This window comes from Rissa tridactyla, chromosome 3, assembly GCF_028500815.1.
Source record: "Rissa tridactyla isolate bRisTri1 chromosome 3, bRisTri1.patW.cur.20221130, whole genome shotgun sequence".
Classification (NCBI taxonomy): Eukaryota; Metazoa; Chordata; class Aves; order Charadriiformes; family Laridae; genus Rissa; species Rissa tridactyla.
The window spans coordinates 48,860,700-48,877,472 of NC_071468.1; the positions used below are offsets into that span (position 1 = coordinate 48,860,700).

General features: G+C 45.5%; 1 protein-coding gene across 1 annotated transcript; it reads left to right on the forward strand.

Annotated features, from left to right (window-relative positions):
- The first annotated feature begins 343 nt into the window (after positions 1-343).
- DACT2 (dishevelled binding antagonist of beta catenin 2) lies at positions 344-14,646 on the forward strand. Its single transcript, XM_054194826.1, is given in 6 exon segments — positions 344-740; positions 743-900; positions 902-1,234; positions 6,963-7,095; positions 8,519-8,806; positions 12,055-14,646. Coding segments are annotated over 6 exon segments (3,108 nt in total). The 3' UTR covers positions 13,854-14,646.
- Positions 14,647-16,773: the final 2,127 nt, after the last annotated feature.

The following is a 16,773-nucleotide window of genomic DNA, read 5'->3' on the forward strand; positions in this document are numbered from 1 at the left end:
CCCTTCCACATCACAACAGACCCAACGTACTGGCTTTGCTGCCTGCAAGCCAACTACCTCCTAAAATGCTGCAGCTGCCTGTCTTGGGAGCTTTGAACATAAGCATTTCTTGGTAGGACCAGCACTGTAGTCTTGGATTTCCATGACCAACTGTGTCTTCAGGTCCCATTTAAAGTAAATCCGGAGCCCTTCAAATGACTTTCTGGGGGGCCGAGCCACACCTTGACCTCACAAAAAAAAGGCCTCTGCCTTGCTTCCAAAGTGACAATCAACAATTCAGTACAAGAAAACAAACTTCTGCGATTAGATCCGTTGGGTTTGTTTCTGGACAGCGAGATGAGGAATGCCAGGGCCGTGCCTGGCAGGGAACACCAGCAAAGAGGAGAAGGGATGGAGTTACAAGTACCAGAGCTTTGTGAGGGAGATGTTATACCTGCGAGCGCTCCCCACACCGCCATCTCCGTACCATTCTCCTTTGCAGGCGGCTGCAGCACGACCACGGGCTGGGCTCGGCTCCTGTCACTGCAGCATCCCCGCAGCTCGCTCCCGGTCGGGACGGGCGCTCCCGCCCCGCCGCTGCCCCGCCAGCCGCCGTCTCTGCCGGGGGAGGGCGGGCACAGGCACCCCGTCCTTCCCCGCCACCGGGGCGGGGGACGAGACGAGGGCAGCCCCCGGGACAGGGGCAGGCGGGAGCCGCCCCCGCACGGGGCGGAGGGAGCGCACGGGCACTGGTTCCTCTCCACCCCGAGAGGTGGCCCCGGCGCTGCCCGGAGCCGCAGCCCTCTTCCTTTCCCTCCCTCCCTTTCTCCCTCCCCCGTCCCCACCTCTCCTCCAAAACCGCAGGAGCCGCCGCGGCCCCGCTTCACTCGCTCCGGTGCCAGCAGCGGAGCGGGGCGGGCCGTCCCTCGCCGCAGGCACGGCCCGGAGCGGGAGCAGCCTCGCCGCCTCCCCGCCGCCCCACTGCCATGGCCGGTGTCGCGGCCCAGCCTTGACGATGCTGCTGGGCGCCCCGCGGGCGGGCGGCTGGGATCGCGGCCGGGTGGGCGAGAGGCTGCAGGCGGCCCTGGCCGGCCTCCAGGAGCTCCAGGTGCTGCGGGAGAAGCAGCGGGAGCTGGTGCGGGCCGCCCTGGCCATGCCGCAGCGGCCGGCGGCGGGCGGAGGAGAGCAGCCCCTGTCCGCCCACAGCAAGGAGCACCGGCTGGAGGCCACCCTCACCGCCCTGAAGGAGCAGCTGGTAAGGGACGGGACGGGGCGCCCCGCTGTTCCGGGTCCCGCTTCCCGCCTGCGGGGGTCCTGCGGTGCTGAGGGCGGGCGGAGGGGAAACGCCGCCGGGCAGCCCCGCACCAGGCTGCCGTATACCCGGGGGCCGAGGGCGGGCAAGGGCGCTGCAGCCGTGGCCCCCGCCGCTCCTCCCGCTCCGCCAGCGGCCGTTCCCCCCGGCGGGCAGGTGCGGGCGGCGGGGACCAGGGGGTGTCGGCTGGGGCGGCCGCACCAGTCCCCGTGGCAGCCGTTATAACGGTCGCTTCTTCTCCTCAGGCGGGGCTCACCTGAGGGCGTGCGCTGCGGCCCGGCGGGCGTCGGGCTGATGGAGGGCTCAGAGCCCGCAGGAGCTCCGGGGAGAAGTTGTTACCCGGTGCCGCTCATTCATCGGGGCCGCGGAGCGGGAGGTGATGGACTTGGGCAATGCGTGTATCGCGCCTGTGAGCACCCGGCCCTTAATTGCAGCAGCCCTTTGAACGGGAGATCAAAAGACGCACGGAGTGAGATAGGCACAAACACACCGAGCGCTGTGGGGTTTGGGAGCGTGTGTCCACACAGTCGTGTGCTGGTGGGAGTCAGACCCCCAGGAGGGGGTTCGTGGGCCGGGAGTGCTTTGTTCTTGCCACAGATTGTGTGATCCAAAGAGAAGAACAACCGAATGCCAGGCGCTGTATTTGAAGTGTTATGCTTGCCGCTTGCATGTTTTTTGTTCTTTTTTTTTCTTTTTGTGAAAGGAAAAAAAAAATTCTGAGTTGCAACTGGAACGAGTTTCATAGGTGCGACAACAATCAAAGGGTAAAGGGCTTTAATCTCTAGTACGAGCAATTACACACTTCAGTAAACTGAGACTTAATTCAGAGGCCTTTCCCTGCCTGTACTGGCCCTGCTTGGCCATCAGTTATCAATCAGGTGTGAAAACAGCATGGTTATTCACTCCCCATGGGCAGCTTTATCAGGCAGCATCTCGGGATAAAATTGGCTTTAACCTTCAGGGAAACCTCGCCACCACGTGTGGAAACACAGCAGCAGGCATATCTTGATTAAAGTAAAAAATGGAGGTCAAGTGGACTGACAACCACTTGATTACCTGTCATTGATAATTTTAACTATGGGCTGTATTTTATTTCTTTTTTTTTTTTTTTTTTTTAAAAACTAAATGAGAGAATTGAAGTCATTTATTGCCTGTCTGGGGCCACTGGGTTAACACAGAAACACCCAATGAACTCTGACCATAGTGACTGTTCTTTTTTTCATGTCAGCTGTTGTGCTTTTATTACTCATTTGTTTATATATTTTTCAAATAAACTATGAAAGTAGAAGACTAGCTTATCAGGACTTTATTGTCACCTTACGAGGCTTTCCAAGGACATGGGAGAAACTAGCCATTAAAATGGAAGAAACTGGGCCTTAAATTTCTGCCCTTAGAAATGCAGGAGTCTGGAGAATGGTAGTAACTCAGCACACCACTGGAGAGGGACTGATTTCGCCAGTAGGTGCCAGTGCAATTATGGGAAACATGTCTTCTGGGGATGCTGGGGAGGGACGTGTTCATAAAGCTTGAGAGGGATGACTACATAAATCCAGGGGCAGGTTCTTCAGCAAAAATGCACTTGTGCGAATGCTTAAAGTAGTGATACAAAACTCTTCCAGTTGACCCATGGCTGTTGGAAGCTTTTCAGACTGGCGTACCTGGTGCCTTTATTGTTTCTTTCCCCTGCAAATTGCAGACATGGATTTGAGTAGAGGTGCATATCTCAAAAATTGGCTTTTCACAGTCCTGTTAGAAGTAGTCCACAGATCCTAGGAATTTGGTGACCACAGGCTGAAAACTGTTTTCTCGGTGGCTTATGAGCAGCGTATTGCACTCAACCCCCTCACAAATTCTGTTCACGATCACAGGAAATTAAGTTAAAACTAAAAACAACAGAAAATGCAAAGCACAGCATTGCTCAGGGAGTGTTACGTCTTCATTGTTGTTGTTCTTGGCCCATGGACGTTACAGTATGTGATCGCTGCTCTATAAGCTTTCAGATTGAGAAACTCATTAACAATGTAAATGTAGCGTTGCCTTGCAGCGTATCTTGATCCAACTTCAAGTAGGGCTGTAGCCCTGGGCTTCAGCGTGGTTTAATTCGTAAAAATTTTGGTCCTTGCAATGTAAAATGGGGAAGTTGTATCAGCCGGAGCTCGCTCAAGGCATCTCAGCACTGGAAACGAGGCAGATAGAGTCAAGCAGGCTTCTCCTATAATGGTAAAGTGAGAAACAGAAGAGCAGAGGCAGTACCCTTAAGGAGTCAAGGGCCACTAGCAGGAGTGGGTAGAGCAGAGCCATCAAATGCCGTAAGGACCACGTGTGGGTGCCACTCCAGCATCCCAGTCTCTTCCCCAGCAACAGGTACCAGTGACAGCCAGCAGTCGGCCTTTCCAACAGCCTGGCATAGGCTGCAGGCTTTCTGCTACCCCTAGCAATCATGTCACTTTTTGTCCTGGCCAGGCTCTTCTTGGCGGCCAGGGGCTCTTATGGCAGCTGCAAGTTACTACGCTGCAGATAGGATCAACTCTCTGTACCAGAAGCGAAGCAGAGTTAAGTGATGCCATCTGCTGTCAGTCATCCGAAGGGTGCTAAATTAGTCTCTTGTCCAAACTGTATCATGATGACTTAAAAGAAAAAGAAGAGCTGCAAATTCTGGCTGATACAAAGAAAGAAATCTATGACACTTTTTCTGTCAAAGTAGATGAGCATCTACTTTGCAGCATCCAGTGCAAGGAAGATCCAGTGTTTTCTCAGCTATTTCCTCAGAGAACATATTTATAAAAATTGGTTGATTTGATTTGAATCCAATGATTTTGTCTTGCAAGCTTTCAGGTGGCTTATGATATTAGAAAAATGTGAGAAGGTACACATTATACTGAAGAGAAAAAAAAAACAAACAACCCACACTTGGTACCCTGCATTTTGCACAGATTTTTTTCAGCTTTAGATAGTTTTAGATAGAAGAAAACATCTTTTAACCAGGGGTTTTATTATTATTTTTTTAATATTAAACTAACTTTAAGGTTTTATCAACTAAGAGAAAGAGGTGCTTCCAGAAGGAATTCACCTCGTTCTAGAATAAGGGTCTGGGATAGGTGAAATTAATTTTCCTCTGAAACTGGCTGCTTTGCACTATCAGTTACAAAAAGACCCAAAGGTGAATAGATTTCAAATGTGCAAAACTAGATAAGATTAATGCTATCTCTTATCCATTCCAAACTACAGTTGAATTAATAAAATGATCAGGTCCTAATCTACAACCAATAAATGTAAAACCCGCTTTTAATTGTAGAGATTAATAGTTGAGAAGAATAGTCAAGTATGACCAGTGGTTTTTCGTGCCTTGATTTGGGATGCAAGTGTACGTTGACTTAAAGGCACCTGCTTTTCAGAGAGTGTTCTTCTGAAAAATGAGTGGTGTGACGATATCCCAGATTTGGCTCCCCAAAACTGTAGGCCATCGATAGTACAAGTTGATTTGGAAAGTCTGGTCCTGCGTTGTGCAGTGTACAGAAGTCTTCACAGCTGCATTGCCCAAAGCAAACAGATGGTTTCACCTACAAGGTTTTGTCTCATCTAAAATTCATGTTGTGAATTGAGAAGGAGTGTGTTTAGGGTTTATTGTTCTGGGTGCTGCTTAGCGCGGTTATTAGAGCAATAACAACCTCAAGCAAACACACCAGAAAAGTCGTCCTTATCCAAATGGTTTAAGGAATGCCTCTCCTCTTGGAGTGCAGAAGGAGTTAACTGGCAGATCAAAGCTACGCAGTCTGCCAGAAACACGAAAACCCAATGGTGTGAGACACCATAAAAGGGTTAAAAATGATGATGTAAATCATGTGTGTTGTTTAAAATGCTGTGAAAGCACAGACAGAACCTGGAGGTATAATAAATAATCTTTGAATACCTGAGAGCCTTGTGGCCTCTCTGTCATTAATCAGAAACCACAGGCTGAGGGATTGGCTGGCAAAACATTAATCATTAAGCAATTAATTCCAGCCGTGAAAACAAAACTTTGTGATTTCCTGAGTAGGTGGGATTGAAGGAGGCATGGCATGTTTTTGCTTTTTTACCGTAAAGGAAAATAAGGAAGTACTGAAGTGGTCATACATTCATCATTCAGATGGGATAGAAAATCTCCTTTATTATCCAGTTCTTCCCTTCCTTTTTGTTTATGTGTAAGGGGAAGAGGGAAAATAGCCATGAGTTTTCCTAGGAAGCAGTAATAAGCCTCTTGAGCTTAAACCTTTCTAGATGTGTGACAGTAACAAAAAGGGTCTTTATTTCTTGTGTCTTATATGTTCCCCCAGTTCTCTATAAAAGTGTGCTAGAAATACCTTTTATTTCTTCTCAGCAGCATCACCAGATGTAACAGTTGTCTTGTGGGACTCAGGACATCTGTCTTTTTTCTCTTTTCCTTGAATCCCAGTTTCTAATCATTTAGCGATTACCTTAGAATCTTAGGTTTCCTGGCTTTTAGTGTTTATAACCTAAAAATGCAAATATTAAAAGCTGAATGATCCAAACACAAGGAAATTGGAGTAAAAAATGTGTACATACTGATTTTGATTTTCTGCATGTCATTTAATTTTGCAGATACTTTAATTAGTTCGAGGGACCTAGATTATATTTCTTTCATATTTGGAGGTGGAAATGCTGCTAGAACTGCCACTTGTATTTTTAAACCTGAAACGTAGATATAAAGTCATGTTTTTCTTGCCATAACTGAAAGAAAACCTGGCCCCTCAGGGGCTGTGAGCACAACTTTACAACCAACTTCAAGAGACCACCTTTCTGTAAAGTACTGTTGGATGCATGGTCAGGTGCGATATAATTAGAAGCTGCCTAAATAGTGACTGCGCCTAGATAATTTGCTAAGTGTCATGTGAGAAGTTTGTGACAGAAACCAACTGTGGTTCTTTGGCTGTTACCTAACGCCTGGCCATCTGCCTCGCTAAGCTGATGGCATAAATGCTTGGGGAGCAACTATGGGAGCTGTTACCTCAGATCAGCTTGGGCAGTGATTGCAGTAGGCACAGGACCGTGTTGCTGGCCTCTCAAGGATTATTCACAAGCTTGAGACACCATTTATTTTTAATACAGTCATTTTCACAGCAGAATGCAAATGCCACCTTCTCCTTCCATAAAATGTGTGGAAATATCTAGCCACAAGACATGCAAGGAAAACTTTCAGCTAAATAGATGTCACAATTTGTGCAGTGTACCCTTTCAACTCTAAAGAGGTGTCATCAAATCCAAGGGGTTTGCAGAAATGAGTGTGCTGCCTTTACTTTGTGTGGCAATGGGATACGTTTACATACAGCAGTTAATATATTAGTTAAGACTGCCATCCTCTTTAGAGATATAGTTCCTGCCATAGGTGTAACAAAAAACCCAAAGGTTAAAATGAGTATATTCAGTATGAAAAGTTTTGAGAACACATTCGGCTGGGCAGAAGACACTAAATACTGAGAAACAGAATGTTTTGTACTTGTCTATTATATCAGCCTTGTTACAGAGAGCCAATTGCAACAGTCCCTAACAAAGCAAAACATTTCAGGAGAGCAGAATCTGTCCAGCACAGATGGCCTGAATTCATGCATTGCCGCTGTGATTCTAACTGTGATTATTCTTCATTTCCTCCTCCTTCCCTCAACTTGTGAATTAGTCTCGTTTGAGGAGACAGGATGTCGGCTTGAAAAGCCACCTGGATCAGCTAGACCAGCGAATAAGTGAGCTGAAATTGGACGTCAGTAAGACCTCCAGTGAATACTTGGATAGTGACAGCCGGCCCAGCTCAGGTAATGTGCACTTGATTGTTTATTCCCAGGTGCTAGGAGAACTGAAGAACTGCTAAGCAAAACTCTCCGTATTATTTGGTCAGAAACAGGCTGAGGTGGAGAGGTGTCATCTGGCACAGAGCTGGTGGGAATTTTCCTGCAAAATTGATTCAATTGGAAAATGCTTATTTACTCAAGCAGTATTTTTTCCTGGAAGTTTTTTTATTTTAAATTGGATATTTTAGCCACAAATGGAAGGAAGAAGAGACGGATTTATTTGTTAATTGCCTTCTCCAGTGCAGAATGACCATTGACAAAGTGGCTAGAATAGTTATTAGAAGCGAAGGAGACCAGCATCTATGTCAATGCTCTGCTTGAATCTGAGAAGGGTCCTGAACCTCACTAAAGCTTTGAAGATTGCTACCACTGCAGTGCTCTGGCCAAATGAATGTTTGATCGTTTATATAAAAATGAAATACCTCTACTAATAAAGACGCTGAGAAAAACAACCTCAACAGTTTGCTGACTGAAGATCTCATAGACAGAGAGATTGAGTTTCAGGTTTCTGATCTGATTCACAGAGCACTGTACTACAGACTTTCATAGCTAGGATGTCTGTTAAAACCAGTTTCTGTTATCTAGTCTGAGACAATGGGAATACTTCTATTTAAACACAATTTTGAAAAGTCTTAAGTCTCCAGTGAGACAGGGAAAGAGTTTTTTTTTATTTACAGCATGCAGATTTGCAGCCTGGTACTTAGAAGTGCCTATAAAAAGTGCAAGGTTCTGTGAGTGTTTAAGCTCAGGAGTTGTGCACTTAGGCACATGCACACTGTTCAAAAGGAAACAGCCTCCTTTTGTTTGCTTTGTATAGAGAGGAATAATAAAAAGTCCGATCTTGAATTTATACAGAGCCTTTTTTAATACTTCCAAAATTAATTGGCAGTGATCGCAAGACCTGGAAAGGGAAGATAGCCTCAGTTCTCTGCCCTTAGACATCCCAGCTATCATAGACTTGGCAGCTCTGATCACAGGCTAGTTTTACTCTACTTTCCCATCCAAGCTGTGCTTGTATGCACCTAGCACAAGTTACAACAGCATAAGATGGCACTGTTTTACACCAGTTGCATAATAGTCCACAAAGACGTTCTCCAGTGAAGAACTGGGTGTGATGGTGCTGCACTTCACGCCATCCCACCCTCAGAATTAAGCATGTGTGTGCATGCCAAGCTGGCTCAGGGCCTAAGTAAACATGCAGAAGCCCAATAAAAGGTGGTTGAATTAGAGTATACCTCTGCTAAAGTTACCCAAATACATGGTCATAAATTTAGGCCTGGGGCATATAGCAAATGAAGATTTGTTTTATTCTCTGCATCTATCTTCTACAGAGCATGTTTAGTTATAGTAAATAAGAAATACCTTCCTCTTTATTTTAACTCTGCAGGCTTCTATGACCTGAGCGACGGCGGTTCTTGCTCACTCTCCAATTCTTGTACCTCTGTGTACAGTGAGTCCATTTCCTCCTCCCACACCAGTCTCTTGCCTGGCTCTCAACACCCTAAAGCAAGGCTCAGTGTGTTTGATTACCGACCCAAGTCTGCAGATGAAACTACTGTGCACACCGCCAGCTTCCAACAGCAGGGAACCTATGTCAGCGATGGATGTCGGATTACAGCTAGCACAGACATTTCTGGGACTCCTGCCAGGTCCCGACCGAGGCCAGTTTCCACAGGTAATCAACTGCAGAACTGGATAATCATTTAAGAGAGGGCAGAATCCTGGTTATTACTTTTAGGACCTAATATACTGGTGTATAATTAATATATAGCACTCATTTTCTATACACAAAGTGAGAATTAATTGAAACCACAGAGCCAAACCATTTACTGTCCAGCTTGCACTTGTCTCCTTACTCAGAAGCTTTTAAACAATAACAAGTACAAGGATGTATGCATTTAGAAATGGAAAAAAATTCAAGTGCATGAGAGAAAATTGTAAGGAATGTTGAGATACTTTTTTAATTTACCTGCTAGTGAAATCAGAAAAATTGCAGTACTTTTTTAAATACCTTGTGTGAAGGTGCAGGGATGTATGAAAAATATTAGGTGAATTCAGAATTAGAGGTCATGCATTTTACTGAGAAAAAATTTACAGAAATCTAAGGAGACACACTTTCAGACATAGTACCTGTTTTATCAATCTATCTGTTGTAAAATGAGTATGATAATACTTACATATACCTTGTCCTATTTATTCAAATTAATATGGACTCAGATGATACTCTTTTTCATAATTTATTATGTACAGTTAGGGATAACAGACACTAAAGGTTAATTGACTATCTAGGAACCAGTCATGAGCCTAATAGCGGATCAACCAGGAATTTGCATCATATCTTTAGATAAAATGGACAAGTCCATTAATATTCCAAATCTCTTGTTTACCCATCTGTGAAGTGATATCATATCACTTCTTATTTTGAGTCCTTCCATGGCCTCGGAGCAACCTTGTGTTAGTGCAGTTCATATGGTGACAGTCAGATGTGTGACAGTTCCAGTATAGAAACAAGGAAGCCATAGGGAACATAATTTCAGTACCGTGTCACTCTGGATTCGTTCCCACAGCTTCTTGACCTCAGCTAGCTCATTTCTGCCTTGCTTGGAGCAGAAGCAAAGCATGTGTTCTGTACCTGTCTGTGCAGGCACACCTGAAGCAATGGTGACAAATTATAGCATAAAAGCAAAGTCTTCTCAAGGCTTCTTAGAGGCTGAGGGTGGAGCTGAGCTTAATGATCCGTGGCTTCCATGTTCAGCTTACAGCCTTCTTGTTCTATCAGAAAGTTTCCTGCCTTGCAACATTTCGCCAAGACCCCAGGGTCTTTATGTCTTTTTGGATATGGAGACAGAAAGGGACAGAGCAGAAAAAGGGATAGCTGATGTTAAAGAGGGGTGCGGGAGTGAGGCTACAAACCTCCTTCAGCCCTCCTTCCTTTTTCCACCACCACCACCTTCTTGGCTACAACGCCTTACTTCCTTCAGTGTGAGAAATGTTAAGTAGTGGGGTAGTAGTGGTGTAGGCTTGAAGACACGGTTCTCGCAAAGTTGACCACATTGCAGCAAGTGAGGCAAGGTGTTACTTCAGGAAAGCATTATTTGGAGAGGGGAAGAGATTTCTCTTTTCCTCTCCTTAGCTTGTCCCCACACGTAACTGCAGGTACAAACCGATGGTCTTTTCTTTCAGTGGCAAGCAGATAGCTTGCTGAGACACTGCAAGCACAACATTCTTTTGACACCTTCCTGGTTTGTCTGCGATAGACAGCACTACTACACACTGCCAACAATTTCCTGAATAATTTTCATTATGAAAATATGTTATTTGAGAAATCATCATCCTAACCTTTGCTGTAGCAGGTCTGTAAGTGACTTAGTTAGGGCCCTGCAGACAACGCCGAATTTTGAAGTCTTTCAAAAGCTTCCTGTCACAGGACAGAAATAGTCACTGTAAGTGAAATATATGTTTGGATTTGATGGTTGGGTTTCCTGGTGCTATGAAGCAGCCAGGAAATCAGTTAGCTGAGGATTTGTTGGCACCGAAGTCTTCACTGTTGTACAGAGAAATACAAGCTAACTGCAGATGGTTCCAGTACTCTTGGTACCAGAGGTAACACAGCACCATAGCGCTCTATTGGATGACTTGTCTGGATGGAACAGGCTTGCTTCACACAAGAACACATCCTGTCCTCCCAGCACACAGGAGATGCTCCAGAGAGGAAGGTGCAGCAGTCAAGTATAATTTACAGCAGCCTTGACAGTACTGCAAAGTTTAAGAGATCTGAAGTGGTGTCCATAAATGCCATCTTAGGGACTGAGCCTCCCACCTACCTGAGTAGTTACCCTTAGATATTTTCTTTTCGAAGGAAAGGTTCTTTAGTCCGTTATTCTACATCCCTCAGGTTGACTTAAAAAACCCACACATAGAATCATGGCATTCCTGATTTTCTGCCTTTTAATAAAACCTCTGAATATTTATTTCTGGAATTAAATACTCTAAGAAGTTACTTACTGGAGAAAGACATGAGACTGGTAATGTTCTTATCAAATGAAATGAGAGATCCAGTGAGGAGTTTTCATTGGATTTGGGGTTAAGGAAAATTAGAATCACGTCACTCTGGCCTATGGGACATGTGAGTTTTAATGGCTCTCCTGTGTGCGTTGAGTGCTTCCGTTTACTAATGCCTTACTAAAGCAAAATGCAAAAGAATAAACAACTGCAGCTTCCAGCATTTAAGAGGTTAAGAAACACTATAATCTAGTGTCTGCGTAAGTCGTCTTAAAGCAGCTGGTTGAGTAATATAGGTTTTTCCAAGACACATGATATAAAAGGGTTGGAGGAAAAGCTGGAATTCAAATTTAACCACTTTAAAAAAAAAAAAAATTCTATTGACTCTGCATACTGGAAATATCAGGAATTTCTGAGTTATAGTCATGTATCCAGAGGAAGTCTTTATCCTGTCCTGGGGATAAAAGTGTTCAAAAATTGTATCTGTTGTATTGGATAATTTACATGACATTCAGCTTGAGGCTTTCTGGTTGTTGGATTCACTTTTTATCTCTGCTAAGAAATAAAAATAATCCCTTATTTTTGCTTAGTTGGTTGGGTTCCTGTTAGTCTGTGAGATTCTAGGGCATTTTTATATATGCACGGATTTATTTTCATCCAAGTAGGACAGTTTAAATTTCCTGCAAAGCTACGAGTTTTATTATTGGCATTAAAAGGCATTCTGATCTCCGTTATGCTCAGGTGAATAAAAGCCTTGAAGTAATTCAGTGATCTTGAAGGACTGAAACTGTCGTCTTCGTTCATGCTACAGATTTTAGGAAAAGCTAGCACATCCCTCTGAGATAGCACTTTTAGCATAAGCCAATTTGAATGTAATTGTCTGTGATTTAATTAGGTTATTTATTTTCATCCACTGTGTAGGTGACTTGGAAAGACTCATTCCAGCAGACACTAGATTTCAGAAAGAGACAGATCCCAAATCCATGTTGCCTCTGTCCCGTGCCGGAGACATGCACTTGCTCAACATGGACCCCAAATTCCAGAACGACTTGATCTCCAAGAACGGTATTGATGTGTATCCTTACCCAAGCCCCCTTCATGCAGTGGCTTTACAAAGTCCTCTTTTCTCCCTGGTGGGGGCATGCCCAGAAGCAGACCTCCAAACTTCTCCCAACAAACCCGTGCCTAGTGCGACAGGTCCCAGCTTGATTAGGACTAGGCCAACCACTGAGGCCAAGCCAGGGGGTTACATCAATAAATTACTGCAGCTGACGAGATGCAAAGGGAACAATCGGGCTGATGCCAGTGAGTGGGTTTCAACAAAGAGCCAGCCAGCCACAATGCACCAGAGACTCATTATAACCCCCACCGCCGGTGGAGTGAAAATTAACAGCAGCAATAGCCAGCTGGAAAAACAAGCGAGTTCTCTGGAAAGTAACAAAGCTGAAGGGAAGCTGCAGAGAGAGGTGCCGGAGGGGGAATGTGCCAAGCAGCAGGAGACCATGCACAGTGTGAATGAAGAACAGCCATCCACCCGGCCTGACACAGAGCCATCAGCTGTGAATAGTTGTTATCCTGCCAAGGCGGCAGCAAGGGGCTCTCCTCTGTCAGAAACCACAGAGAGCAGCGTGGAGCGAGGTTCATCCTGCTCGCAGCTGTGCCAGGAGGACTCCAGCCTGGACACCTGGAACGCTAAAGCCATCCCTCCCAGAAAGCTGCCCCTCAAAAAGTGTGGCAATGCCAAATTGCCTAACGCCGGGGGTCATGAGCGACTGGCACGGAGTGAGTTCGTTCATGCTCAGTTTGTCCCTGCAGAATCCCACCAAGTCCGGGTCAAGTTTGCCAGCTCCAAAACAAAGGCAGTGAAGATAAAGAGGAGGAACAGCGAAAAGGTGCTACGGCCTGGGAAGCAAGCCTTTTGCATGGAGAAGGCCAGAGGGTCCCACGGGGCTGCCAGGCTGCCGGCTGAGTGGAATCAGTCCCAAAGACCGCACGGAGCAAAGAGCCTTGTGCGGAGACCTTCGTATTCGGGTGATGTGACTGGCAGGTCGTGCTCGGAGTCTAGCCTGTTCCCTGTGCAGGTCAGGCTCCCCGACGTATCATCCAGGCCAGAGCTCTACAGAGCCTCTGCCAACGCGCTGCATTCCCTCGAAGCAGCTTGCATAGACACAGCCAACAAGAAGAAGCAGCGCAAGTGGCAGTCCACAGTGGAGATCTCTGCCAAGGCCCACCTGGCCAGCCTCTCTAGTAGCTTTGGCCTGGGAGTGCCAAAGCAGCCAGCAAGGAGAGCTGGTGTCCTGCGCACTGTCAGCATGAGGGCTCGCTCCAAGAGCCAGCGCCACGGAGGCTATGCCAAAAGCGAGTCAGACCACTCCGAGTACTCCGCAGAGTGTGCTTCCCTCTTTCACTCCACCATCGCAGAGACCAGCGAAGGGGAGGTCAGCGATTTCACCACTAACCGTTTCGGGGACAGTGAGTCCAGCGAAAGCGATTCGGATGGCAGCAGTAACAGTAGCAGCCTTGCCTTTGACTACGATGAGGGGGATGAAAGTGAACTGATTTGGCCTGAAGGTTCGGTCAGACAGTCGGGGACTGTCCAGGCCTCTTCCAAGCCACTTCCCCCAGTACCCAAAATCTGTCGCATCAAAGCTTCAAAGGCGCTAAAGAAGAAGATTAGGAGATTCCAACCTGCCTCTCTGAAAGTCATGACCATGGTTTAAGGGAGAGCAAGCATCCGTTTCTTACAGCGAGACATCCTGCTGGCTCTCACTTGCAAAACAAGAGAACCCACGTGCAGAGAAAAGGACTTGCTTAAACGAACTGTGAATAACCCCTGAATCAAGACAAGGGATCTTGTTTGTTAATGCCTGGACATAAATGTCACTGTATGTAATTTCCTCTTTTGCCATTTATTCTGTAAATATGGATCTGTGTATATTGTGTGATGCCTTTTTTTACTATGCAGAAGGATCACCATGGTGAAAATGAAAACAACCTCGGCCGTAAGATTTTACAGGCAAGCTCTTGATGGTTTGTTGACCATACGTACCCACAGAATCAGTCCCAGACACGAAGGCTTCCCAAGAAGAGGGGCTCTTCCCAACTGGCTGTTTGGTAGCATCCTTCCCTCTTGTGAGGAATTCTTTGCAGGCTGAAGTCTGCGTTAACCATCCAGCTGTCACTGCGCTCATATGGAAGAGCTCTCGGTGCTCTCCATAGTTTTACTTCCTTTCAGATCAGCCATCCCATACCTTCTCCCAAACATCAGGAGGACAAGTCTGTTCTTCTGTAAAAACACGCTATGTTTAATCAAGAAGGCGGATGTATTTGTGCATGAGAAGGAGCAGCTTGTTTCCTGTTTTCAAAATTGAGAGTATAAGGGATTTTTTTTCAAACCCCCTGTTTATGATCGCCCATGTTACTGTTCATTTTTTGAATGGGGGAAAGAACGTGAGGGCTCGGTGCCACAGTGTGTGAATAGCTGGGACGGAGATTATAGCTTTGCCCCTGAAATTGCAAACTCAATAAATACTATTTAATGTACTTCTGAAAATTGTGCGTGTCTGACTTTGATGTCAAAAGAAAATTATTCTGAACTCTAAAGTTGCGACATGAATGCAGAGGAGCTTTCTTTGGTGAAACAGGTCTGTGTTTTCATGATCGCTGTGCAGAGGGGTTCTTTTTTTATTTTTCAGGGGGTTGCCATAGCTCAGTCCTTTCAGCCTCTACCTCAGGAAACCTGCTTCAGCACCTGCTTCTAAATGAGTGAATTTAAAAACAGTATTTGTATTGAGGACAGGGTAGCGTTTAACTGACTCACTTAAATTGATGCAATTTTTTCACAAGACACTCAATTTAAAATGTATATTCATGTATACATAATGTGTTTTGAATGCATTTGAGGGCACCTATGTGAAGCTTTGAATCTGTAGCTAAACTGATGAAGTGATTTTTTTGTGTGTGTGTGTTCAGACAAGCAGTCCTAATTCTTTCCTCTGAGCACAGCAGTCTGGAAGCTGAGATGAAGTTCGCCCTGAGTTTACCAAAGAGCAGGTATTATCCTCCTGTTTCAGTGCCCAATCTGAATACATTCCTGGCCTAGGAGATGTAGGCAGTCCCTCATTCAGCCCAGTGTACTGGGTCTGAAACAAAAGGCAAGTGCTTTGCAGAAACTGTGGGTAAAAGAGTGCTTGTTTACTCCAAGGATTCATTAGCAAACAGAAGTATTGAAAGACTAAACTTTTAGCCAGTGCCTTCTATTCTTTGGAAACTACATTCTGTTTTTAAACCACTCTATTTCCAAATCATTTTTGGAATATGAGGTAGAGAAAAGTAAAAGTTAGGTAAAGTCATTTAATTCAAGTATTCAAGCTAATGCATAACACCGTCCTACTGCAACTAGGAAAATATTACAATTCAGTCAGTGAAATACATTTAAGAGTTTTTTCATGGTCACATGAGTATTGGTCCTAATCACTCTGGTAGGATTAATGGGAGAATTTCACGGGTCTGGTGGTGGTTTCTTGTTCAGCATGTCTAGCAACAGAACAAACAAAATGGTGATTTATGCCTTGTTGACTTTCTACACCACAAAAGGATTCTTTTTCTCGTTTACACAAAAGGTTTCATTTGGCGGAGTGTGTCAAAAGTTACATATGAAACTTTAATCCGTGGATTTTCTGTATTGGGTTGGGCTTTATGGTTAGATAGGAATTTTGAGGGTGGTTTTTTTTGTGGCAGAGGAAATTGTTCCTAACTAGAAAACTTCTCTGGGTATGAGCATTCTGAAACCTGGTAAAAACTGCCACCCGGTAGCTCCCTGCCTTTTTGTTGGAGTAAGTTCAAACAATAAGTTTGTGGTCCCACAACTCAGTAAATCCCGCTTTAGGGCTGTTAATACTCTGTCAGAAATGTTGCCAGACACATGATGAAAGTGCTGATCCAGAATGAACTCACGCTGCCAATTCAAATGAAAAATGATGACTTAATTTTGTACTGACAGGTTTTATGCCAGATGAGGTATCACTGCCTCTACTGCTCATACTTTCTGCCAGGTCAGATAATGTCTGTCCTCTCAGCCACCATAAAGCCAACATAAAAGCATAAAGTTGGCACAAATGTCATCATCCTATGCCTTGGCTAATTTGACAGACATATGATTATGTGCTCACATTTGATCCAGGGGAAATGTGTGGTGCTGGAGAACTCCAGCAACGCAGAGAACCTGCTGTTAAGTGTTGCACTATCACCATGTGCAGTGATGACACTGAGCTGTGACTCTCTGGGGAGGGCAGAATGGGTGGTGCCCCCCCTCCTTACTCCAGGACATGGGACCTTCTCCCTACCACTGCCCTTTGGAAGCACTGCTTTCCCCTGCTGGAGCAGAAACTGCACTGGGACTGGAGCTCAGGAGGGAAGAAGCAGGACAGTGCAAAGCAGGGCAGGAGGATCAAGTGGCTGATAGTGCAGCTATACTGTCACCAAAAATATGACTGTAGTTCAAGGCACTGTTAAAAATTAGTACCTTTTGTTGGCATGTACACTGAGGTTTTTGATAACAACTGGGGACGAGTGTGACATCTGTCTGGGCTCTGTCCATTGGAGACTAGGGGCTGGCTCTGCTGACGGCACCCAGGAATA